The sequence below is a fragment of the Monodon monoceros genome, unplaced genomic scaffold (assembly GCF_005190385.1).
Source record: "Monodon monoceros isolate NGI ecotype Baffin Bay Population unplaced genomic scaffold, NGI_Narwhal_1 Super_Scaffold_18, whole genome shotgun sequence".
NCBI lineage: Eukaryota > Metazoa > Chordata > Mammalia > Artiodactyla > Monodontidae > Monodon > Monodon monoceros.
This window is the reverse complement of record NW_021703774.1, coordinates 155,278,715-155,305,394: the sequence shown is the minus strand read 5'-3', so window position 1 is coordinate 155,305,394 and position 26,680 is coordinate 155,278,715. Positions and strand designations below refer to the sequence as shown.

At 55.8% G+C, this 26,680-nt stretch overlaps 1 protein-coding gene across 1 annotated transcript; it reads left to right on the top strand.

Annotated features, from left to right (window-relative positions):
• The first annotated feature begins 737 nt into the window (after positions 1 to 737).
• KIAA1522 (KIAA1522 ortholog) lies at positions 738 to 26,680 on the top strand. The gene is given in 8 exon segments (XM_029227305.1): positions 738 to 969; positions 22,351 to 22,521; positions 22,607 to 22,662; positions 22,955 to 23,078; positions 23,655 to 23,771; positions 23,857 to 26,228; positions 26,230 to 26,392; positions 26,631 to 26,680. Coding segments are annotated over 8 exon segments (3,255 nt in total). The 3' UTR covers positions 26,651 to 26,680.

Below are 26,680 nucleotides of genomic sequence, written 5' to 3'. Positions count from 1 at the left end.
CCAGATGGGAGAGGAAGACCCACTGTCGGTCACAGGTCTCGGGTGGGTCTGACGTCTGTCTCTAGAGCAAAACCTCCAGTACTGCCCAGGTCCTGGAAAACATTCTCAGAATTCCCTTATTGCAGAAGAAGAATTCCAGAATCCCCCATCTCGTCCCGGACCAAACTCAGGGCACCAGGTTCTCTTGGGGTCCAACGCCAACACCTCTCTCCCCCCTTTCCCTGCGCACCCCCATCATCGCCCCGTACTTCTCTGCTCGAACCCAGCTCTCCTCAGTGCCCCCGCAGAAGCGGAACCTCGGTACCGCCCCCTCCCGGACCCGCTCCGCCCCGCGACCCCGCCCTCTCGGCCCCAGCCCGCAGGCGCGGCTTGGGGGCGCGGGACCACCCTCCCTCTGCACCGGACCTCGCCCTCCCCGAGTCCCCGACCTCCCGGACCCGGGCCGGAGGGCCGGAGGAGGCGGGGAGGGGCCAAAGGCAGCACCGCCCCCGCCCCGCGGCCTCTCCCTCCCGGCTCCGTGCCTCCCGGCCGGCCTCCGCGCCCCGCCCGCCGCCCCGCGGCCCCGCCCGCGCCGCTCCCGCCGCCCGCCCCGCTCCTCGCCCTCTCTGCCTCCGCCGCCCAAACTTTTCTGCGGGCGCGTCTCCGCGCGGCGGCCGCCTGCCCGCCCGCCCGACCCCGGCCCATGGGCGCCCCGCCGCAGGGGGCCTGACCCTCGCGCCGGGTCCCCCGGCCAAGCCATGGCGGCCCGCGCGCCCCCCGCCGCACCTGCGGCCGAAGAGCCGGGGGGCCCGGGCGGCCCCCCGCGCAGGAAGAAGTCTCGCTCCGGCGTGTCCGGCCTCCGCCGTGCCTTCAGCTGGCTGCGGGGCAAGCGGCGCAAGAAGGCGGCAGGGACAGAGGGCGCCGAACCGGCCGCCCCCCGGGCCAAGAAGGCGGACGACAAGGCCAGGAGGGCCAAGGGTAAAGGCCGAGGTAAGGCGACCGGGCACCTGGGCAGGCGCCGGGCGGCGCCGAGGGTGCGGCCTGGGTGGCTCCTCTGGGGGTCCGCGGCGTGTCGGAGGTGGTGACTCCTTAGGCGCCGTTGCTTGGGGAGCGAAGAGCCCAGGGCTCAACCCCGCTCGAGATGGAGAGGACCCCCCCGAAGGGGGCAGGAATCCCCTGGCTTAAGCAGGAAGTGTCGGCCGCCCGGCTCTTGGGACGGTGAGGCGGTGCCCCCTTCCCCCAGTCTCACTCAGGTTCTGCCCTCTGCTGCTGAGTCAGGGGGTCAGAGTCTTGACTCTGGCCTGGGGCCAATGGGAGAGGCACGTGACCTTGCATCTCTGGTGGGGGGGTCCCTCTGGGTCTGGAAAGCCAACTGCATTCAAAAGGTGTTTCAGTCGTCGAGGTGGATCCGGGTTTCCAGCCCCACAGAGGACCCAGCACGGAGCATAACATGCTTTAGGTTCTTAGCAGTGTTAGCTTTTCCTACCTGGCCCCCCTCACCACTCACCTGGGCCAAACCGCAAACATCCACCTCCTGGGGTGGTGAGCTCAGGATCTGAGCCAACTGCCCCACCCACCACTCCTTCTCCCCGCCTTGGTAGAAACGGTCTTGTGTTGGAAGTGTGCTTGCAGATGGGGGAAACAGGCCCAAGTTAATGGAGAGGCGGTACCTGGGGCAGCGGTGGTTACCTGAAGTACTACAACTAATTCCTTGCCTCTAGGCTCCCTCTGGCCTGATGGATGGGCAGCCTGAGGGGAGGGGTGGCTGATCTGGCCCATCCCTACTGGAATCACTTTTCTTTTGGCCGCTTGCTTTGTTCTTCCCTCATCTTCCTCTCTGTTTCTGTCTCCTGATTGAGGTGGAGGGCATGAGTCTCTGCAAGAGGGTGGGGCTCCCTTGGGGCCAGCCGTCCTAGGAAGTCTACCTTTCCTGTGCTCCTGCTTCAGTGCTAGAGGTGAGGAAATGGCGGTGTGTGCAGGCCAATCCCATTCTGCCTGTTTACCCGCCCAGTGTCCTTTAACCACCTCCTCTGGAGGATAATTAGATGGAACACTTTAGGGGTCAGGAAGAGGGTGAAAGGCCTCTTGTGTGATTGCATCCGGCCTGATCTTCCTTTTGGATATGGGCCCTGCTCCCCTGCAGCCCAGCCACAAATAGAAGTTGGGTGCTGGGGCTGAGATGACTGGGCCAGGCCCCATGGGAAGGTTTGCATGAGGGGTGTTTCCAAGGGCTCTGTAGTCCCCACAATATATGAAGTCTGTCCCAGGGCTGCCCCACTGGGATTCAATCTGAAGTCATCCCTATCACACTCAAGGGGGCATGGGTCAGAATTGCAGCAGGATGGTTTGTGGTCCGACTGTCAGGATTAGAGATAGAAGGCTAGTGGCATACCCCAGGGCAGTGGACACTTTTCCCCTGGGAGATCAGCCTGGGGGCAGGGGCTGGAAAAGCTGACTCTGTAGGTCCCTGCTCCGACAGTCTGGGTTAAGGGTCATTGGGTCAGTGGCAGGCCTCCCCCTGCCTTGTGTTTGGTATTGGGTAGCACTGGGCTTTCTGGGCAGCAGGTCGACCTGATTTGGGACCACGTGCATGGGCAACACCTCCCAGCCCCTGGCTGTTGTTTCCCCAGGTCTGAGGGTGGCCGTAGGTGTGTCTGGAGGAAGTCCTGCTTCCTTTTGCTCCAACCTCCTATTATTCCAATTGTTTCCTTGTCACCTGCCTGGCCAAACTTCTTTTCTGTTTATTAAGAGAAATAAATCCAATCTCTCTAATCTCCACTGGCACTGCTGGTCAGGAAGGGGAAGCCCAAAGAAGGCTTAACTCTTTCTGGGGAAAATGTTTAGAATGAAGATTGGGGGAGATGGGGAGGAGGCACACACAGAAAATTCCTGGGAGGTCAGGGGCCTTTGCTAGGGAGGTCATTATCTCCCTGCTCCCAGTTGCTGAACCAAAGACCCATAGATGCAGGTCTTGGCTTCTTTAATCTGAGTCCCCTACTATAAAAGGGAAAACTGAGCTTGGGATAGATTTTGAGCCTCTGTTTTCCAGAACCCCCGTGCTCCCCGCACTGCCCTGCACAGACTTAGAAAGGAAAGAGAGGAAGTCTGACATTTATTTATTATTCTGAATGTGCCAGAACCCCCCCCACCTCCCCGCCCCGCATCCATTACCTCCATTATCATTTACGACCATTTGAAGATGGAAAAACTGAGGCTCAGGGACAGTGAGCAATTGATTTGCCCACCTGGGATTTGAACTCAAATCATCTGACTTCCAAAACTGGTCCTGCTTTCATGATTCTCCCAAGGACATAGACCAGGGGGTAAGGCTTAGAGATCTTCTCATCCAACCCATTGTACAGATGGGAAGAGGCCCAGAGAAGAGTGAGGGAACTTGATAAAGTAGGAGGAGTATCAGAGTCAGGCAAGTTAATGAGAGTTCACATCCTGGCCCAGCGGTTAGCAAGCCCTGTGACACTGGGCAAGCAACTTCTCTGTGGCCTCACTGTTTCCATTACTGTCTCTTGAAGAGAGGGGACCTTCTCACTGGGCTAACCTTCCGGCTAGACATATCCTTGATGGGTCTGTGAGCTTTCCAAGATTCTTACAAAAGAGGATGTGAAAATTATTTGAAAGTGAAGTCACCATAGAAATGTAAGGGGTCGCTGTTATTGTGTTTGTGAGTTTATTCACCTGAGTTGTAAGGACCCAGTCTGGAAGGAATGGGCTTTGAAGCTGACAGGACAATTCTGTCCTGGGCCCTGGTCTGCCCCTCTCGGGCCATGTGACCCCGGCAGGTTATTAACCCCTCCAAGCCTCAGTTCTGCTACCTGTAAAATAGAGATAACAAATCCTGGCTTTACAGGGGTGTTTCAAGGATCAAATTAGAAAACAGACATGCAAGTGCATTGTGAATTGTGGAGCATGGTCCAGACGCCAGCGGGTTGCTGCTGCTGTGATGCTGAGGACTTGAGCGTTAGCTAAGTTTATCCTGATTCATGTTTGGAGAACAGCTCATTGGTTACACCTCAGATACCCATGATGATGATGATTACTGAGGGGGGATCCACGGAAGGTGGAGTCTTACCTTTGTCCAGCGGAGGGTTCAGGCACAGAAAAAGTAACAGACAAACAAACAAGCAGACATCCATATATTTCAGAAATATCATGTGGACTCTAGACAAGCGTGTGGGGAGGAAGTGTTTCTGGGATGGATGCCAGGACTGGAGGCTGGCAGATAATCAGGGGAGGCTTCCTGGAGGAGGTGAGCAGAGTGTGGAAGGAGGGCAGGGTGCTGGCTAATTTGAAGGGGAACATGAAGGCTGCTATGTGCCAGACCCTGGCCAGGCATTTTCATGAATGTTTTCCCTTGTCCTCAACAACCTGGGAGGTGGTCAGTTACAACCATTTATAGATGAGAAAATAGGCCCAGAGGGTGAAATTAAGTTGGTCAAGGTCATTCAGCTTCATTCATTTGAAAAAGACATATTCCTTACTAGATAGTGTCATGTACTGGTCAGGGTAATGCAAATATTTGGGACAAGACGGGCAAGGTTCTTCCTTGCATGGACATGATGAACATAGCGTAGCACTGACAGAGCCACTCAATCTGTCTCCAGAGGCCATACTCTCCAAACAAGATAATATGAGGTTGGATGTGTTTCTGACTCGAGGGGAGTAACTGCTGTAGAGCTTAGGATCAACCTTGGGGAAAGGAGTATACAGCCCTCCCGAAGGTTTCTCTCAGGCAGTGGGCAGTGGCTGGGGGGGTGGGCGCTGGGGATGGCTCCGATACTGATAGTGAGAATTTAGGAGCTACCCTGCCAGGCTCAGCAGATTTAACCCCATGAACGTTGGCCACTCACTCAGGGAGAGCTGTGCTGGGCATGGGGTTATGGAGAGAATCCTGCGTTTGAGTTCTCCTTTGCCAAGTCCTGCCCCATTCTTGGCAAGACACTGTCTGTCTTAATAAAGATGGGGTTTAATGACCTCTGACCATTAGTGGCCCTTTCTCATTCTAGAATTCTATGAGTTTTGAGAATGGTCTGGAGGAGCAAGCTGGAAGGGGGAACTGGGGGTGGGAGCTATGTTCAGGGAAGGAGAGCCTACCTTTGGCCAGTCAGATGGACATGACATCGGGACCCAGTGGTCTGGATGTCATAGGAAGGTGGGTGAGGATGCAGGGTGAATAATGCCAACTCTCCCTGCTGAGGAAGGGGCCTGTGTAGCTCTAAAGCAAAGTGAGGACCCAAAGGCACTTTGGTTAGTGGTCACTTTGCCTCTCTGAGGTCCAGGTGGTATCTGTTTGCCTTTCAATAAACACTCCATGTATTTCCACATTCTGTGCCATTGCATGTGCTGTTCCCCACCTAGTATGTGTTTCCCTTCCCTTTTCTATCCAGTACTTCTATTCATCCTCAAGGCCTGGTCCAGTGTAATCATCTCTGTGATACTCCTGGGGAAATTATTGCCCCCAGACTCTAGAGCAGGGTGCTCAAGAGATTTGGAGTTGAACAGCATATGCTTTTCTTTCTTTTTTTAATATTTATTTATCCGTTTATTTATTTGGCTGTGTCGGGTCTTAGCTGCGGCATGCGGGATCTTTTGTTGCAATGCACGGGCTTCTCTAGTTGGCGCACGGGCTCTAGAGCACACAGGCTCAGTAGTTGCGGTGCGCGGGCTTAGTTGCCCTGCAGCCTGTGGGATTTTAGTTCCACGACCAGGGATTGAACCCTTGTCCCTTGCATCGGAAGGGGGATTCTTTTTTATGTTTTTGGCTGCAATGGGTCTTCGTTGCTGTGCTCAGGCTTTCTCTAGTTGCGGCGAGCAGGGGCTACTCTTTGTTGTGGCGTGTGGGCTTCTCACTGCAGTGGCTTATCTTGTCGCAGAGCACAGTCTCTAGGCATGCGGGCTTCAGTAGTTGTGGCTTGTGGGCTCTAGAGCGCAGGCTCAGTAGTTGTGGCGCACAGGCTTAGTTGCCCCGCGGCATGTGGGATCTTTCCGGACCAGGGCTCGAACCCGTGTCTCCTGCATTGGCAGGCAGTTTCTTAACCACTGCACCACCAGGGAAGCCCGGAAGGTGGATTCTTAACCACTGGACCACCAGGGAAGTCCCAGGATATGCTTTTCTGGTCACCTTCTTCTTGGGGAGGGGCATCTCAGTGTCCTTAGCCTGGGGCCTTGACTGATGTGATATGGGCAGGGCTCCCTCTGCTGTGGGATACATCAGTGGGGGAGTGGTTTTCATAAAGGAGTCTGGGTCCACCTTCTCCAAGCCCCTCTGAAGTGATGAGCATTGTCTGCCTTGGGTCCAGATGGGAGAGGGGGTCTCACTAATTTATTTCACAAATACTTATTAAGTATTTAATATTAGGTAATAAGTACCTACTATGTGCCAGACTCTGTCCTGAGGATGAATGAAAGACAAGGTCCCAGTCCTCGTGAACCTCACAGTTTGAGGGGGGTAGTAGACATTGAACAAGTAATTAAGGGTCAAGAAGTGTGAGTAAGGAGGGAACAGAGTGATCCCAGGGGGAGATCAAAGACGGCTTCCCCAAGAGGTGATGTGAGCTAAAATGGAAGAATGAGGGGAAGCTGGGGTTGAGGGATTTGCAGAGCTGGAACCAGGCAAGGCTTCTGTTGGGGGTTGGGACCAGCTGGCTGTCGCATTCCGTGGGCACAGGCATCACCATACCTTACTGTTCTGAACATCCTGAGGGCAGGCCCTGGGCTGACTGTCTTTTCCCTCTGCCCTGCCCAGCACAGGGCCTGGCATTAAGTGGCTTTGGGTGATAGGTGGGTAATCTGATATGGGCCCCCAGAGCATGGGTATCTCCAGATCCTGGGCACTCAGAGCTGATAGCCTGAGATGTCACAGGGAGCCCTCATGGTACATACAGATGGGCAACTGAGGCCCAGAGGAGGAAGTGACTTGCTCAAGGTCATACAGCCAACCAGTGTTGGAGGCGGAACAGGAGCCCACACCTGCCAGGCTGACTTCAGCTTCCCCACTCCTTTGTTCTGACTTCAAATGGAAAATCCCATCCCAGAAAGGGGCCTCGAGCAGGGGTGGGATGAAAGGAGCAGGAAGCCGAGGCCGAGAAGGCCTCATCCATCCCCTCCCTTACCTCTGACACCTTCAGAGAGGGGCCGGGTCCAGCTGCCTCTCCCCCTCCCTCCTCAGCGGAGGCCCTGGATCCGCACCGGTGGCACAGGGCCCAGGTTCTCCTGGAAATCCCCTTCAGGCTGGGGGGCCCTCCCCCCCCCCCCCCCCCCTTTCCCTGTGGCCAGAAAAATCTCTAATCTGTTGTCGGCAGAGGGCAGTGGGAGCGCCTCCCCTCCCCCACCCGCCCCTCGGAAATTCCCCTCTCCCCGAACCCTCAAAGCTGTCTCAGCTGCTCCTGGCCTGTCACATGCTGAAGAAAACTAATGAGAGGAGGCATTGTATATTGTTTAGGCCGCAGTGAATGTGGCGGGGTGGGGAGAGCAGGTGTACACACCTCTGCCTCCCATCTGGAGAACCCATGGACGGCCACCTCCAGTCCTGTGGCTGACTTGGGGGAGGAAGTGGGTGGAAGCAGCTTCCTTGTGCAGCAGGGATGAACTCGTTGTCCACCTCCCCCATGACTATACTCCCCAGGACTCTGTGCTCTAGTGTTCTGCTGTCCTGGGGGCCGGTTCACCAAAGGCTGTCAGCTGCACTCCCAGGGTGCTCTGTGCTGGCATGGAGGGGAGATGGAGACAGCTCAGCCTGCCAAGGGTTTAAACCCTGAATCTTCTGGCAAAGTGCATGCTTCCCAGGAGGCTGCTGGTGGGGTCTGTTCCGAGTAGGACCTCCTGCCTGCTTTAGGATACCCTCTCCTCTAAGCCCCTAGCCAGCCGAGGCCTTTAATACTATCCTCCAGGAGGGTCACGAGACACTCAAGCCCTGCCTTGTGGCTCCAGGAGTTCTGGTCCATATGCCTACCATACCATCTACTTCTTCCCACCAGTCCTACCCCAGGCTCTCCCAGGCTCTCCCATGCACTTGACTTGTTGGTAGTACTCTTCCTCCTGGATCCGGGAGCAAGTATAGCCTTTGTAGTGAAAGAAGGTAAGACTGGGAGAGTGCCTTGGACTCTCTTGCCTGTGCCTCTTCACCTCCATTAGTGCTCAAGGTGCCATCATCACCACCTTTGCCAGTTTCTGTTCAACATGTAGGGATACCTACTGTGTGCCAGACACTGTGCTGAGCCTGGGGCTACTAGGAGGAGTGAGAGGATCAGTGTCCTTGAGGAACTTGTTTTCTGGTTGGAAAGGGAGATACCAAAGCAAACTGTTGCCTTGAGACAAGTGCTGGGTTGGTGTTACACAGGGTGCTGGGGAGCCCTGAGGTGTGATCAGTTCTGTATCAGCGGACAGCATTAATGCCTGTGGGAGCCCCAAGAACTGGGCTGGGGGAGGAGGGGGGGGGTCAAGGAAGACATGGAGGAGGACACTGTCTAGCAGGGCCTTGAGGACAGGCAAAGGTGGAAGAGGAAGGAGCTCTGAGAATGAGAGGGGTGTGGTCAGAGATGAGGCTGAACTGGTGAGCGGGGGCAGCTCCTGCAAGGTCTCCTGTGAAGGCCAAGGTACCTGCTACACTCCAGACATCCTTCTAAGCTCTTTGCATGCCTGTCCTCACTGAATGCATGCCAAGGGATTTGGACTTTACCCTTGAGTGTTCTCTCTGCCCCCCCCATACCACCTTTCCCCTTTATGGGCCTCAGGTTCCCCACCTGTAAATTAAGGGAATTGGACCAGCAAATCTCTGAGGTCTCATCCAGCTCTGCCACTAGGACCCTCTTCTCTGTGCGAGGCAGGGAGCCTGCTGCACACAGCGTGGTATACAGTGTATGCTCAACAAGTATTTTCTGGGTGGATATATAAAATACCAGCCCCTCAGGGACTACACTGTTGTCAACCTCAGTCTCTTAACAAGAGATGGGCCTCAGGGAGGGTGTGGTTCAGCTTTAACTCTCCCATTTTGCAGGGAGGGAACAGGGTGTCTTGGAGCCACTGGGCATAGGAGGCAGTGAGGTGCAGTGGAGGGGCTTGCCCCGGTGGCAGAAAGGATGAACCTTAAGGGGATTAGAACTGAGGGCCGTGGGCTTCCAGCCCAGGGCTCTTTCTCTGTCTATACCATGCTGCCCCTTGTTGGAGAGATGGCAGAGTGATCGTAAAGGAGAGTCCTTGCCCAGTATGTGGGGTCCTGGGCAGGTCCCTGGACACAGGGCACTTGTGAGAACATAAAGATGTGGGGGCCTTGGGCAACCTGGAAGGCTTTCAGAAGGGGTGAACCTTGGTCTGGGCTTTGAAAAACAAAGACTTATTTAACGGGAGATGAGAGAGAGTTAGGGTTAGATGCACACAGACATGTGCTTCCATGTATGTTTACCTATATGCTCCATTACTTACACATACCCCACTCCCCAAAGGTAGATAGATATGGGTATATCAGCAGACAATTGCACAGTCATATTGATACAGAAAAGCACATGCAATTACAGTCTTATAGACAAACGTTTTTACTTACATGCACTCAAGCAGACTATTACACACTCAAATACACAAAAAGCAGTGATATTCAGCCAGCTTGAGGGAGTCACAATTATATAGGCAAATACACAAAAGCACACATCCAAACCTATGTAAACAGACTCAGTTATATGGATACAGGCATGCAGTCACAGGTGATGACACAGAGAGGAAACCACATGTTCAGGGTCACAGATGCACAACTACACAGCCACATTCAAGAACGCAAATACAAATGCCCAATTACATGCCTTCCTTCAAGGTCATGGAGAGGCACAGATAAAGTGGTGGGGTAGGTAACCTGGAGCAGTGGGTATTGGACTCAGTCTGGGTTTGAGTACTGGCTCTGTAGCTTAATGCTGTTTGACTTTGGGCTAATCATTTGACTTCATGGAACCTCAATTTTCCCATCTGTAAAATGGAGATGATAAAAGTACCTACCTTACGGAATTGTTTTGTGCATGAAATTAAGTAATGCATGAAAGCAGTTATCACAGTGCCTGGCACATAGGAAGCGCTATATAAAAGGGTTCTATTGTTATTTTGAACACCATTACTACAGAAATACAGTCAGATAGATGTATTTGTACAAACAAGCAGAGACAGGAGATACACAGACACGTGACACTCACGGGGTGGTGGTTGGTGGGCCCTAGCAGCAGCAAGGCTCCAGACCCCGCCTGTCTGGAGCCTGGGCCCCTAGTTCTCTTGGTTCAACTGCAGTCCTCAGAGGCAGCCCCTGGCCTGGGAGAGCGAGCGATCCGTCGGCCCCACCTGGACAGGCCCGGCCTTTCCCAGAGCACTGGGCGGGGCGGCTCAGCAGGTCTCCCAGGTCCTCAGAGGGGTGGAGCTTACGGGATGTGCGCCAGGCCCCGCCCCCTGCCGGCCCCTCCCTCACCCCGGCCATTGGCCGCAGAGCCCGGGGGCGTGGCCGAGCTGGGGCTGGGGGCGCCTGCGGTGGCCGCCCGCGCTTCTCTCTGCCTCCCTCCTGTGGCTGCGGGCCCGGCTGCCGGGCTGGTAGGGCTGCGCTAGGGTTCCCGCGCCGGCTCCCGCGCCCACCATGGGCAACTCACACCACAAGAGGAAGGCCCCAAGCGGCCCCCGGGCCCGCAGCTTCTGGCGGTTCGGGCGGTCGGCGAAGCGGCCGGCAGGTAGGGGCTGGGGGTGGGGGCGGGGCAGGAGGGGAGGAGGGTCTTCCTGCCGCAGCCGCCGCCGCCGCTGCTGCCCCCTCCTGGGGCTTGTTGGGTGTGAGTTTGGGGGGCCGGGGATCCCCCGCACAGACCCCACCCCTCACATGCAGACAGAGACACATGTACGCACGAATACCCGCGGGCGGGCACATGTACATGTTCACAATTTACAGTCACATACACAACACCCACTCAGATGTATGGACATGCAGACACAAAATCACATACACATTCACACCCACACGATCCCTGTGGGAGGCACAGATCCTGAGATACAGGTACATATACCTATGTATACGGTTTACCCAGCCACACGAACACCACCACAGTCGCAGATTCAGACACATTCGTGTAGGTACAGTTGCCCAACGTCTTAGGCACACGTATGTACACACAGGTTCAAAACTGCACAACCAGCCAGACCCCAAAGCACTTATACATACACACACACACACACACACACACACACACACGCACATTTGTTCCCCAGGCTTTAGCCCGCACAGGCTGAAAGTTTGCAGGAAGGAGGGGAGACAAAGGTTGAGGGGAGAAGCAGGAAACCAGGGGCTGGAGACTCGAGCCGCCTCCATCTGGCTTGATCGGGAGTCGGACTGGTTCTCTGGGCTCCCTCCCCACCCCCATCCGCACCGCCGCTGCCTCTCTCTGTCCCCCTTCCCCCCCCACCCGCGGTCCCCATGGTCGCTGCCGCATCTCCCCCTTTCAGTGCAGCCACCGAGCTGGAACGCAGCCCTTCCCAGCGTGCTGCGGGATCTGTCCGCGGGTCACATTCCATCCTCCAAGTCGGGGGGAGGGGGCAGAATGGGAAGGCCTCCAACCCCAAGGCTGGGAGCCAGGATTCCTGGTTCCCCCCAGTGGGTGTGGCGGTTCAGGGTATCCCCGGGTCCCAAGAGGTGTTGGAGGAGGGGCTGTCTAAAGTGCCTAGTTCCTCCGCCTGGTGAATCCAGACATGGGGTAGGGGCAGGGTGGGGATACACCCCCACCCCGCAAGATAAGGGGTCTCCAACAGAGTCGGGTATCTGCTGGTTTTGGGGAATGAAAAAATCCTGGAGAAGGTGGCTTGGGGGGCCTCCCTCCTGTGGTGGGAGAATCCACCCATGACTTCCCAGGATGGCCTACATTCCTAGAGGTTCTGAATTGAGCCTGATGATCTCATCCCTCCATGCAGGGGGCAATAGAAAGGGCCTAGGCTGGGATTTAGGGTGTCTGGGTTCTCAGTGTTGCTCTGGTATGGGCTCTTGTGACCTTGAGCAGATTGCTTTCACTTCTCTGGACCTTCCTGGCTCCTAGAGGGAGGCCTGTCTGTGAAATTAGGGCAGCTTAGCTTAGGTGACTTCTTGGGACCCTTACAGTTCTGGCTGGCTATTTCGTCGTGAAAGAGACTGATAGAGAAGGTGGGCTTGTCCAAGGTCATTGCCTGCAGTGGTTTGAAGAATAATCATGATTATTAGGAAAAGGATTAATTAAATTCTGGTAGGCTCTCTGAGGTTCCTCAGAAGCTGGGTTGATGAGAGACTCCTGGACCTTCCAGTAGTCTCCCTGTCCCAGTAATCCTGAAATCTAGGCTGTGCCCACCTGTCTCTCCTCTTGGAATCGGCACCAAGGGGCTGGGGCTGGGGCTGGTGAATCTTTATCTGCCCTCGTATGGCCACTCTAATCTGATGGTTTCCTGAGAACCAACTGTGGATCCAGACTTGTGACCATTTGTGGTGGGGGAGAGAGAGATTAAGAGGGCTGTTTACAATCTCTGGCCCGCCAGCCCTTACAGAAGAGGCCTGGGGCTTCTAGCATCTCTTGTGCTCTTCCAGTTCCTGCTGCAACTCAAGGGTCAACCAGGCTTTAAAGGTGTTCCTAAAAACCCAGAAAGCAATGTCAAGGCAACATAGAAGAAAGCGTGGGGGGCTAGGGAATATTCTAGGCTATATGTTAAAAGGCTTTTGGGTTGTGGTCAGTTTTAGAAAACTGGGGAGCTGGTATTAAAGAAGTAACTGTAGGGTTGGAATTAGTCCTGAATTGTTGATTAGACAAGAGAACCTGCCCAGGGATGCATTTCAGCTCTGGGGTATGGTCGTGAGCAAAGGCATGGGGTTGAGACTGAGTGTGGAGGCTGGAAAGCAAAGTAGTTGAGGTTTCTTCCTTGTGCCTGGGAGGAGAAAAAGTGAATGTAAACCGCAATCTCTTTGTTTTTACTTGTGCTGAGGATTCTAAGGCTTCCCTGGCTTCAGCCTCTGCTGACACAGGTCCAGTTATGGGACTGGGGCTTGAGTGCTTACTCCTTTGATTAGTCTGTGAAAGGATGGGGGAAAGAACGCAGGGCAAGCAGAGAGGGCTGGAGTCTACAGGCCAAAGGGAGCCAGTGAAGGTGTTTGAGCAAGTGAGGAGCCTATGAAAGTGGTATGTTAGGAAGATGGCAGGTGCAGGCAGGACAGTTTGGGGGGTGGGGTGGTGAGAGTGGAAGCTCATAGAACAGTCTGGAGGCTGTTGCAGTAATCCAGGGGAGAGGCTGATGAAGTGAGGGCTGGGGACAGGTTGAGGGCTGTGGGAGTGGAGAGGAGTGGCAGCTGCAGAGACACTGCGGAGGAGGTGGCAGAAGTGATAGGAAGGACCTGGGATTAATCAGATGTTGAGAGTATGGGCCAGAGAGTGCTGTGAAGGCTCTATGCGTGAGGCTGCTTGGCTGGGGGTGGCAGCAGAGCTAAATGCTATGCTAAACCCTTTACCTTGATTAATTCATTTGTCCTCCAATGGTCTTACAAGCTGTAAGCTATTATTCCCATTTTACAGATGAGAAAGCTGGAGCTCAGAGAAGTTAAGTCACTTGTCCAAGGCTACTCAGCAAGGAGGTTGCTGAACAGGGATTCAAACCCAAGCCTGTCAGATTCCAAAGCCTGTGCTCTTAATTATTTTAGGTGTAGATGGATATCCTCTTATGACGGAGGGGCCTGCATGTCCTCCGGGTGAAGAAAGCCTGAGGCCCTGGGGGATTTGGACTCCGTATGGTGCACAGGTGGAGGAAGCACTATGGAGGAAGGGCAGGGGTTGAGGACTAAGCATTGAAGCCGCCAAGAGCTCAGAGAGGGAGCTCGTTGGCAGTGGGAGGGGAAACTGACTTTCAAGGAAGGGTTGGTCCCATGTTACAAGTGCCCTTGGACCATAGAGAAGGGTGAGGGTGAATAGGGAGAGGCCTCCTCACTGCTGCAAAGACATTGTAACCTGCTGGGATTGTTTGGCCTTGGTTTTCAGGAATCCAACTCAACCCTCCCAGCCCCAGGCCATCTAGGCACTTGGTCCTGGGAGGTACGGAGGATTGGTGGAGGATGTGAATTGGGAGCTCAAGGAGCACCCCCAGCACTCTGTCCTCTTCCTGTTCCCACGCATTATACTGTCAGGCTTACACACATGGCCCTCCTCCTGGTAGGGTTTATTGTTCCCACTCTGCAGATGAGATTGAGGGAAGGGACTAAGTCATTGGTGGAGTCAAACTCCGCCCTGCCTCTGGACCTAGAGCACCAGTGGCCGCAGCTGGGAGAAGACCTGCTCCTGTTACCTCCCTTGCCCCCTTTCTTCCTGTTTCCTCCCCTTTACTGGGGTGGGGAGACTTGTGGCCAACTGTATGTCTAGACTTGCTTGTGGGAGCCCTGGGCTTCCAGATAAGGGGCTGGCCCAGCCCTCTCTGGTCTGAGGGATCTGAGATAAGCTGAACCCCCTTGCTGCCCCAGGTCCTGACCCAAAGTGAGGGACCACTCCCCTCCTTCTAGCGGCAGAGTCATACATGCCAAGGGCTCCTTAGAGATCATCTCCCCAACCGTCCCACCTCACAGATGAAGAAACTGAGGCCCAGAAGAAGGCAGTGCCTGATTCAGGATCATGCTTCAACTGAGGGGCAGTGAGAGCTCAGGCCTAGGACCTCTGACTCCCAGGGCAATGGGATATCTGGTGTGGGCTCCGAATTCCCTTTCCTCCCAAACAGGGGGCAGTTAGGGCTGCTAGATAGGGCTAGGTCACTGAGGAGCTGATAGGAAGCTGATGTTAAGTGTCCCTTATCAGACCTTATCTTAATAGTGGTTCTCAACTCCACTTGAGATTTGAAGAGAGCTCCAGAAGTGGATGGGAGAGGAGGCCTCTAGGGGCATGGGAAGAACAGCAGCCAGTATGAGCTGGGCTCACATCCTGATTCTGCCATTATTAGCTGTGTGACCTTGGGCAAGTCACTAACCCTAGGGGAGTGCCTCTGTATGGTGAGGAGGATTTAGTGAGAGACCATGTGTGTCTCAGTCAGTTGGCACTCAGTAAATGCTGGCTTATGATCGGTGAAAGTGGAAAGGCCCCCATGCCTGGATAGGCAGAGGCTCCCTCTGATGACAACACTGTGTTTACACTTGGTTGTGTGGCTTTAACTTTCCCAGGCACTCTGTGAGGTGGGTATTAGTCCCACTTTACAGATGAGACTGCAGCCCTGAGAGGCTGATTCATTTGTCCAAAGCCTGGAATCCAGACCTTCTGACTCCCAGCCTTTTTCTCTCCTGGCTTCATGGTGGCTGCCTCTCCGGCATCTATGAAATGAGGATAATCATGCCTTGAAGGAACAAAGGAAAGGGCTTTGGAAAGTCAGGATCTCACCCTGGCCGAAAGAGATTATTATGTTACTGTCGGCAGCAGATACTGACCCGGAAACTCATTATGACATTCACTAATATTATGGTAACTAATTCCTCCCTGTGTTACTGCCCGTTCCCCCAGGCGCCTGTAGGATGGGATCCTCCCCTTCCTGTCCCAGGCGCTCCCTACCCACCAATATTTACCTTAGAACCGGCCTGTCAGCTCTGCCCTGGCTAGGCTGGGGCTTCGCACTGAGAAGAGGAAGGAGGGAGATTCCCCTCGTGCAGAAGTGGGGTGCAGAGCTCCCCCACTTTTGGCAGTGACTGAGGCTATGGCCCCCTCCCTCCCACGCCGACCCCTTAACTTCCTGAGACTTAGGGTCACTAAGGCGTTTGCAGTGAGACCGAGGTTCTGGGCTCTGCCACTTCCTGTTTGGGTGACCTTGAGCAAGTCACTGTCCCTCCAGCCTTGTGCTCATTTGTAAGAAGGGAACTCACACCGAAACTCATGTTTCTCATTCGCTTTCTTTGAGACAGTAGAAGAGGAAAGTGTTTTGAGAGAACTGTAAAGCGCCTTCGCCTGAGAGTTGTATTCACTTCCTTTTGTCTTGCCTCTAAGAGAATAAAATCTACGCGTGCTCTGGATTCTGCTCCTGTGGGAAGGCCCGGGTCCCCTCTGGGCCTTTGTTTGCCCACCAGTACAAAAGTGAGGGGCTGAGACTTAGGGGCCTCCAAACACCCTGAATCCTGGCTCCAGAGCAAGGCCACCTGGGCAGCTGTGCCCTCCCACTTCATTCCTCTCCCCTGAGTCAGGCCGGCCTGGCTGCGGGGGCACGCCGCAGCCCCCGCCCCTTGCTCTGGAATGGGGCAGGTTGAGGCCTCACCCCGTGGAGGATGTTGCTAAGACAGTACGTACGCATGCGCACAGGTGCACGTGGCCTTGGGGGGCGGGGGCAGGGGCTCCCTTTCCTATTCCTCTCTGTTTCCAGGCTCAGGGGGGCCCCAGAGCAGTGGGTACATGCATCTGCCCTCGTGTACACGCAGCCACCCAGCAGGACCCTGCATGAATCTGCGCAGTGGCGCTCGGGTGTGGGGAGGGCGTGGACTAGGGAGGCTTGGGTGTGCTTTGTGGACGTGGTGGTGAGAGCACCCGCCTTTGAGGGATGGCCCCAGTGAGGCTTTTTGGAGGTGCGGTCTGCACACTTCTGCTGGTGGTCTGTATCTCAGCTCCTTCCGGAACTTGCAGGTGTGCTTCCTGGTGTGCGTGGCCTGGAGCAAGGTGTCTTCTCAGATCCAGGAAGCCTCCTCCCCTGAGCAGGTAGGGGAGGCAGAGGCTGCGTGGTGAGCCTCAGTCCCAGGCTGCACCTCTGGACTGTGCTGGGGCTGAAAGTCCTGGAACACGGACTCCCAAGTGTGGCCTTAGGCAAGGTTCTTCTGCTCTCTGGGCCTTAGTTTCCTTGTGAGGTGCATGCTCTTCATCCGAGGCTCGGATTTCTGAGCCTCTCCCCAAACAAGCTACAGGTGTGTAGACCTGCGCCTGGGGTGGCTCAGAGGGACCTCAGGCTCTGGCCAAGGTGCGGGTGGGGGTCGGGGGTATGGGTGTTGCTGGGGGAACCGGATGTTATCAAGTGTGAGAGCCTTGGATCCTGCTGGGGAATTTGCAGCTGTGACCCTGACTGCAAGCTATGGGCCTGGGACCTTGATGAGCTGATGTTTCCCCCCTCTGACTTAGCAGAGCTCAGCCCTTAATTTCCCTGGTTGGGAGAAGCTGAGTATGCCTTTGTCCTGCATGGTTGAAGGCTCCAGTTTTGGAACCAGCCAGAGCTTGGGAAGTCACCTGGCTCTGTGAGCCTCACAGGTCAGTTAACCAGGAGAGTATCTTTGAGTACCTGCTTCGAAGGACTGTTGTCAGATCTGTGAGGGTAGAGACTGCCTTCCACCAGCGCCTGGCATGGTGCCTGGCACGAATTAATCACCCTACAAGTGTCGGTCTACTGCTCTTTTCTGTTTGAGTGGGACTAATAAGAGGGATGGATGGGTCTGGCCTAAGAGAGAGGGAAGAGGGGAGGATGTGGTCAAGAAACCTCAAATTTGGGGGGATGGTAGGGTCATCCAAACCTTCTTCAGAGGCAGATCAGGTTTGTAGCTGGCACAGTGGGCAAAACGTGGCTTTTGGATTCAAGTGGTCTTGAGTGTGAATGCTCTCCCGCCACTTACCAGCTTTATAATGCTTGCCCTCTCTGGTGTCCATTTCCTCATCTGTAAAACGGAGATAAAAGTGCTTACTTCTTGGGAATTCCCAGGCGGTCCAGTGGTTAGGACTCAGTACTGTCGCTGCGGGGGCCTGGGTTCAACCCCTGGTTGGGGAAATAAGATTCCGCAAGCCTCACAGCACAGCCAAGAAAATAAATGTGCCTACTTCTTAAGAGTGTTATTTAGATTTCAGTGATCTGAGGATATATACTATCTAGCCCCACAGAATTTTGTTCTCTAGAGAGCAAAGGCTCAGGTGTCTGCATGAGTGGTCCCTGAGAAGTGGCACAGCAAATGGGGAAGGACCAGTAGGAGGATCTTGCAGCATGGGAGCCATTGTGGATTCTTAGATCCCTAGGGACTCAGAGAGAGAGAAAGGTGCTGTGAGAGAGGGGTGTCCTCAGAGTCTGGGGGACAGCACTTTATAGTTCACAGATCTTCTCTTCCACAGTCTCAGCTACTCTTTTTTTTTTTTTTTTTTTTTTTTCTGGCTGCAGCGTGTGGCATGGCATGCAGGCTCTTAGTTCCCCGACAAGGGATGGAACCCATGCCCCCTGCAGTGGAAGCACGGAGTCTTAACCATGGGACCACCAGGGAAGTCCCTCAACTACTCTTTTTGGAGTTGCCAGGGGGAATCTCTTTTAACACCGTCAATACTCAGCTGAACCTTTAGTACTGACCTCTTGGGGCTCTTTGAATAAAATCCTGACTCTGCCAAGGCCTCTGGGGCCCTACCTGACCTGGCTCCTGCCTTTTCTCATCTGCCATTCTCTCCCTTGCTCATCATATTCCAGCCCCACTGGCCTCCTCTCTGTTCTGGGAAAACCACCCCACCACTCCTGCCTCAAGACACCTTTATGCTTGCTGTTGCCTCTTTCTTTTCTTTCTTTCTTTTTTTTTTTTAATATTTATTTACTTATTTGACTGCGCCAGGTCTTAGTTGCAGTACACAGGATCTTCGTTGCTGCGTACGGGGTCTTCATCGCGGCATGCAGAATCTTTAGTTGTGGCATGCGAACTCTTAGTTGCAGCATGTGAGATCTAGTTCCATTACCAGGGATCAAACCCGGGCCCCCTGCATTGGGAGCATGGAGTCTTAGCCACTGAGCCACCAGGGAAGTCCCTGCTGTTGCCTTTTTCTAGAAGGTTCTATGCCCAGCACTTGCCCTGGTTGGCTTCTTCTTTAGGTCTCAGTTCCAATAGCCTTTCCTTGATGCCCCCTAAAGTCACCCGCTTCCTGTCACATCTCCTCAGCCCTCACTATCTAAAATTATTTTGCTAGTTTACCTCATTCGTGTATTCATCAAATATTTATTTATAAAAATTTATTTACTTATTTATTTATTTATTGGCTGTGTCAGGTCTTTGTTGCTGCGTGTGGGCTTCGTCACGGTGTGTGGGCTTCTCATTGCGGTGGCTTCTCTTGTTGCGGAGCACGGGCTTTAGGCACGCGGGCTCAGTAGCTGTGGCTCGCGGGCTCTAGAGTGCAGGCTCAGTAGTTGTGGTGCATGGGCTTAGTTGCTCTGCAGCATGTGGGATCTTCCCGGACCGGGGCTCGAACCCATGTCCCCTGCATTGGCAGGCGGATTCTTAACCACTGCGCCACCAGGGAAGCCCCTCATCGAATATTTATTGAACTCATAGTATGTGCCAGACACTAGGGATATACTGGTGAACAAGATAAAAGTTTTCCAATAGCTGTAGCCCCTAGTACTAGTTTAATAAATATATGCTGATTAAATGAATGGATACAACAATCTTATAAAGAGGAGTTCTTAGCCTTGTTTCCATGTGAGGTCATGACTTGTATGTGATGGAGCTGGATTTGAACCTGGACCTGACTTCCCTCCAAGTATCTTCCCTCCTGCCCCCCACTCTTACTGCCCTCACCTATGGCTAATTCTGTTCTCCCTGCCTGGTGATCCAAGAGAGTCGCTGAGTCACAGAGTAAGACCAGTGAGAAGAATCCTGGGCTGGAGGAGCGAGTGGTCTGTGTTGAAGGCCTGTCTCTGTTGTGTGACCTTGGCGAGTTCACAGTGCTTTTCTGGCTGTTGATGTTACATTACTGAAGTGGGAAGATAATCCTTTGGAACGTCTGGGGCTGGACATACACGTGAGGGGTTGTTAGCACCAGCCACTGTGATTCTGCTCTGGGCATCTCCCCGGCTTCCCAGCACTGTGTCCTGGGCTGGCTCCTGCTCCTCCAGGGACCTCTGCCAGTGTCCTTGCCATCCGCCCAGGCAGTCCTGGGCTTCTGCCTGGCTGCTCCATGCTGTGAGCCCCTTCCCCAGGGAATCACCCTCAGCAGCCAGGAGGACTTGGGGGTGGGCACCATGCCAAGTCTAGTCTAGTGGCTCTTCCACCCACCATCTGGCAGCCGGCACCCTTGCCTTAGCTCTGGCTCGTGACTGTTTAGAAAAGGACTTGGGGACAGGGGTAGTGGGCTGCCCCCGGAATTGAGTATCTTTGGCCCTCCTAGTCATCCTTTGCACAAGAGCCGAGCACCCAGAGACTCCGTGCCTCAGTTTCCCTGTCGGAGTCTGGGAAGGTGCCTGCTCCTGCCCTGCACTTGAGGGGCGGGGTCGGTGGATGGGCGGGAGCAGTGGTGAAGGTGGGAGGAGGACCTGGAGAGTAGCCCCTCCCCCTCCTCTGCCTGGAGCCTGCGCTCTGCGGCTGGGCGGGCAGACTCATCCCCTCAGCGCTGGGTTATGGTGAAGGCATCGCCGGGCGTTCTGGAGAGGTCAACGTAGGGGACGGTCCGAGTGGCATCGGCAGTCATGGTGGTGTTCCTGGGCCGCCACCTCCCGGCGCTCCTCGGGCTCTTCAAGAAGAAGGGTGAGTGGGTGTGGCTGTGGGGGAGATAAGAGGTCTTCGACACCCCCATTTGCCAGACCCCTACGTAGAATGGGGGATCAAGGCCCGGGAAGGCGGTGGGGTGGGGGATGCGGGCTGGTAATGAGGCCAGACTCCCCTGTCCGCCGCGGTGCCTTTGTCCAGCAGCTTTCCTACTGCCTTTGTTTGATTTCTGCTTGTGTTTCAGAGGATGGCTCTAGGTGTCTCTGACCTTGAAGCCCGCAGTCCTCGGGCAAGATTGCCTTCCTCCAGGGGTACTCATGCTTTACTGGGTACATCCCAATACCTCAGTTCCAAGAGGTAGTGCACCCCCTCCCGGGTCAAATCAGTGTGCATGTGGGAGGATGGGATGTGGAGAGCAGAGTAGAAAGGAAAGTAGTACCCCTGGAAGTTGGGGAGCAGATCAGGAAAATCGTGTTTAGAGGCCTGGGGATGAAGTTTTGAGGGGAGGGGCCTATGCCCTCCTCCTCCTAGGAACTGGGCTTTCAGGCCTGGATTAAGATGTGGGGGCCAGAGGGCCCCCAGTTTGAGTGTGATTCAGGAGTCCCCTCGGGAAACCTGGAGTTTAGTCTTGGCTCTGACTCTGATTTGCTGGGTGACCTTAGGCAAGACCTTTCCTCTTTGAGCCTCTTTGTGGACTTGTAAGATCAGGAGGTTGGGGAGAGGAGGGTCACTGAGAGACCTCCTAGCTCTGACCTTGTGGGATTCCTGAGGATTCCCTGGGCGGGAGCTTGGCTGTTGAAGAATGCGCTGAGGAAGGCGGAAGGGACAGTTCAGGTGTCTGAATTGAAGATCCTGATCTTGGGGCGTGGCCCTTTAAAGGGCTTGTTTTGTTCCTGTCCCTCCACAAGGTGCTGCCAAGGTCACATGACCCTGCCAGAGCTTTTGCTTATGTTGTGGGTTCCGTTTAAAGGGGGGCTGGGGCTGCAAAGTGCTGACATAGCCCCTATTCCCAGGATTAGATGCCCAGCTCCTCCATGGGCAGGGCCTGTAACAATATCCTTTGTAATGGACCCCTGGGTCCTCTGCACCAGGGCCCTGGGCCTCCAGGAGAGGGGGATACCTGGGACTGTTCCGCAAAGAGAGGCTGGAGCTGCCTCAGGGGGAGTGGAGTGGCTGGGGTCCCTCTTCTCCCCTCCCCAGCCTATCCTTCCAGTAAGGGACAGCTGCATGGGTGATTAGGGGACCCAAGTGGCCATATCCTTGGCTTAGCCCACACCCCAGGACTTCCTGGGAATCTGGTTATGACCTTTGCTAGTGCCCACCCCCTTCCTAGTGTCCCATGTGTCTTTTTCTTGGACCTGGGCCAGTGGGGTGTACAAAGAGGTGGTTTGTCTTCCTGTAAAGTGTAGCTCAGGATCTGGAGACAAGAGAAATGTATTTGCTATGGGCTATGTGTACACTGGAGTGTCTTGCATGGGGCCCTGAGTGACAGTTGTGTGTATATTTGGGTACTGTTTGTGTATGTAGACTGGGGACTGTGGGTGTCATGTGTATATGTGACGGCTGGGTGTGCTCTTGGTGTGGGTACACAGATGTGGTTTTACTTGGATGCTATGTGTTTGTATACATACTGAATGAAGCCTGTGGGTGTTGTGTGCATATATGGTGGGCATGTGTGCCTTGGGTATGGTGCCCTATATGGGGCCCTTTGTGTGGTGTGGGTGCTCAGATATATGTACACTTGGATTATAGCTTGTGTATGTACTTGGGGGCTGTGTATATTGAGTGTATACCCCAGGACTGTGGGTTGTGAGTACAGACTGGGGGAAGTACGCACTGCATGTATGTGCAGGTGCCCTGTGCACTCTGGGGACTGTGGGCGCCCTTGTTGCAGTGCCTGTGCCTTCCCAGGGCCCAGATACCTTTGGGCCTCACTTTCCTTCCTCCTCCATTCCCAGCAGGCTCTGCCAAGGCTGAGAGTGACAAACGACTAAGTGTGGGGCCAGGCCAGGGGCTAGGGTCTGCAGTGGATGAGCACCAGGACAATGTCTTCTTCCCCAGTGGGCGACCGCCTCACCTGGAAGAGCTGCACACGCAGGCCCAGGAGGGGCTCCGTTCCCTCCAGCACCAAGGTAACCTCCTCCTCCTCTCTCCAGCGCTACTTTCAGCTCCCAAAGTCAGGGGCCTAGCTCAACATACCTTTCTGATGCCTTTCAGAAAAACAGAAACTGAACAAGGGTACCTGGGACCATGGAGACACACAGAGCATCCAGGTGAGCCCTGCCCCCAGCTCAGTCTTGATGTATTCCTCTCTCCCTTCTTGACCTCTGACAAGTATGTCTTTGAACCCTTCTGGGTCTGTTTCCTTTCTGTATCATGAACGGCTAGACGAGATGCCCCCGAGGGCTGGTCCAGGGTAGCTCTAGCTGATGCCTGCTCAGTGCTAGGTGATCCTGGGGCAGGTCGGTGGGGGGTGAATCTGAGTCAGAAGTTACAAAGGGGAGCCTGAGGAGGCAAAGGTAAGCCCCACTCACGCCTCTGGGCTGATCCTTCTTCCCCCAATAGTCCTCCCGGACCGGGCCAGATGACGATAGCATCTCCTCCTGCAGCCAGACCACGTCCTACACGGCTGAGAGCTCCACGGCAGAGGACGCTCTCTCCGTCCGCTCTGAGATGATCCAGCGCAAAGGTATCCACTCACCAGCCAGGACTGTTGGGCAGGAGAGGGGGTGGTGGGCACCCAGCACCTGCAGCTTTCCCTTTTCCTCCTAATCTAGTGTTTCCCAAGACTGTGATTCAGTGGATTCAGGAAACATAGTACCCTGTGTCCTCTTGGAGGTTCATAATGAGCATTAACTGAAAAGCAGGACAGTGAAGAGTTGAGAAACCTGGTTTTGAGCCTAGTGTTGCTATTTACAGCTGTGTGATCTTGGGCCAACCCTTTACCTCTCTGTGCTTCTGTTTGATGTTCTAGAAAAATGAGGATAAGAATACGTACCTTATTGGAATGAATGCCAAGTGTTTAGCATGCTAACACATTTAATAAGTGTTCGCTAAATGGAAATCATCATTATTGACCTAGTAAAGCCTTCCAGAAGGCTTGCAGAAAAGTGTCTAGCTTTGTTTAACCCAGCTTTGCCCATGCCTACTTGACTGTGGAAATCTTTTCTCACAGAGTTCTTATTAATATTCTATAAAAGTTGTGCTCTGCAGAATGTGCCCCAGACCTGCTCTAACAGTTTCTCTCCCTGGACTCTGCCCGCAGGCTCCACCTTCCGACCGCATGACTCATTTCCCAAATCATCTGGAAAGTCAGGGCGGCGGCGGCGGGAGCGGCGGAGCACGGTGCTGGGACTGCCACAGCACGTGCAGAAGGAACTCGGTGAGCGCCTGCTGAGGAGGCTGTGGGCGGGCAGCCCTGGCCGCCCCCTCTGCTGACCATCCCACGCCCTCCTTGTCCATTCCAGGCCTGCGGAATGAACGTGAGGCACCAGGTACTCCTCGGCCTCCCGGTCCACGGGACGTTGTACGCATCCCCACGGTGGATGGCCATCCGGCAGGCCCGGCCTCAGGGCCAGGGGCCAGGGTGTCCCTGCAGGCGCTGGAGGCGGAGGCCGAAGCCGGTGCCCAGGCAGAGGCCATGCTGCAGCGCCACATCGACCGCATCTACCGGGATGACACGCTCGTTGGCCGGTCCACGGGGGCCCGGCCCTTGCCACTGACCCGGCCCATGTCCCTAGCAGTGCCCGGACTGACCGGAGGGGCAGGGCCTCCAGAACCCCTGAGCCCGGCCATGTCCATCTCGCCCCAGGCCACCTACTTGTCGAAGCTGATCCCGCACGCCGTGCTGCCGCCCACAGTGGACGTGGTGGCCTTGGGCCGCTGCAGCCTGCGCACGCTGAGCCGCTGCAGCCTGCTCTCATCCAGCCCGGCCTCCATCCGCTCGCTGGGACACTTTTCCTCGGTCTCCAGCCCGCGGCCCCGCAGCCGCCACCCTTCCTCCTCCAGTGACACCTGGAGCCACTCTCAGTCCTCTGAGACCATTGTGTCTGACGGCTCTACCCTCTCCTCTAAGGGTGGCTCAGAGGGCCGGCCAGAGAGCTCTGTGGCCAACAGTAACGTGGCGCCCCCTCCGCTGGGGGGCAGCGGGAGGGGCTCTCCCAGCGGGGGCAGCACTGCCGAGGCCTCGGACACTGTTAGCATTCGGAGCGGTGGCCAGTTGTCCGGCCGGAGTGTGTCCCTACGGAAGCTGAAGCGGCCCCCGCCACCTCCCCGCCGGACCCATTCGCTCCATCAGCGCAGCTCAGCAGCACATGATGGGCCCCTGGGGCTGCCTCCCAAGCCCGAGCGGAAGCAGCAGCAACAGCTGCCCCGGCCGCCCACCACTGGCGGCGGGTCAGAAGGGGTGGGGGCAGCACCCTGTCCATCCAGCTCAGCAGGCAGCTGGGTGCCTGGCTTGTCTCCAGGTGGCTCCCGGCGTCCCCCACGCTCCCCAGAACGGACACTCTCACCCTCCAGTGGATACTCGAGCCAAAGTGGTACCCCTACCCTCCCTCCCAAGGGTCTAACAGGGGCCCCTGCTTCCCCAGGCAAGGCCCAACCCCCTAAACCAGAGCGTGTCACTTCCCTTCGATCTCCCGGGGCCTCGGTCTCCTCCTCCCTCACGTCTCTATGTTCCTCCTCCTCTGATCCGGCGCCCTCAGACCGCTCTGGCCCGCACGTGTCGACTGCCCTGGGTGACAGGTTTGTCATACCTCCTCACCCCAAGGTGCCTGCCCCCTTCTCGCCACCTCCCTCTAAGCCCAAGAGCCCAAACCAAGCTGCCCCTGCTCCAGCTGCCCCTGCTGTGGTCCCTGGGCCCATCTCTGCCACTGCTGCCAGCCCTGAGTCCCCACCTACTCCCCAGACATCCCTAACCCCACCTCAGGCAGCTCCTGGTGCCTCCAAAGACCAGTCACCCCCACCATCCCCACCCCCATCTTATCACCCCCCTCCGCCACCCACTAAGAAGCCAGAGGTGGTTGAGGAGGCCCTGTCTGCCCCGGAGACTGCTGAGGAGGCCCTCCAAGATCCCACCTGGCCCCCACCCCCACCTCCTGCACCGGAGGAGCAGGACCTGTCCATGGCTGACTTCCCTCCACCCGAGGAGGCCTTTTTCTCTGTGGCCAGCCCTGAGCCTGCAGACCCTTCACGGCCCCCGGAGCCCTCCTTAGCTACTGTCTCTTTCCAGAGCCAGCCCTGTGGTACCCCAGATCTTCCTCCAGCTCTGCCGGCCCCATCTGCTGCTGGTTCTGTCCCAGGGCTTCAGGCCAAGGTCCCTCGGAGGGAACCAGGGGGCTGCAGCAAGGGTGGGGGCCTTCCCAGGGAGGATGCTGGTGCACCCCTGGTCACACCCTCACTCCTGCAGATGGTTCGGCTGCGCTCTGTAGGCACTGCCACAGTGGCTCCGACTCCAGCGTCAGGGCCGTCGGCCCCCCAGAAGCCACTGCGAAGGGCCCTGTCAGGGCGGGCCAGCCCAGCGCCTGCCTCCTCAGGGCTCCACGCTGCTGTTCGGCTCAAGTCCTCCAATCTGGCTGCCAGCGTGGGCCCTGTGAGTGCCCAGCCCAATGGACCACCTGAGGCAGAGCCGCGGTCCCCTGCCTCTACGGCCAGCTTCATCTTCTCCAAGGGCACCAAGAAGCTGCAGCTGGAGCGGCCCGTGTCCCCTGAGACCCAGGCTGACCTCCAGCGGAACCTGATAGCTGAACTTCGGAGCGTCTCAGAGCAACGGCCACCCCAGGCCCCAAAGAAGCCACCTAAGGCCCCCCCGCCTGTGGCCCGCAAGCCTTCTGGGGGAGTTGCCCCCCCCCACCTCCCCCAGCTTTCCTCGGGCTGAGCCCCTTCCTGCTCCTCCCACCAATGGGCTCCCCCATGCCGAGGACAGGACTAAGGAGGAGCTGGCAGAGAATGGAGGTGTGCTGCAGCGGGTGGGTCCAGAGGAGAAGCTGGGCCTGCCTGGCACAGGTACGGTGGGCAGGGAGGGGTGGGGTGTGGGTCTCATCACTGGTCATGGGAAACAGGTATCAGAAGTCCTGCCGTTAGGGATTTGCTCTTGGATTCTGGTCTCGGGGTGCCTGGGAAGGGTGACCTGTCACCTCTGATGAGCTGCACTGAAGGAGCATGGATTGTTGGGCTTTGGAGTCAGACCTACTGAAATTTGAAGTTTGAATTCCAACTTTGCCATTTTATCTACCCATCCTAGCCTCGGGTTCCTCACTGTAAAGTGTGAGGCAACGATACATTATAGTGGCA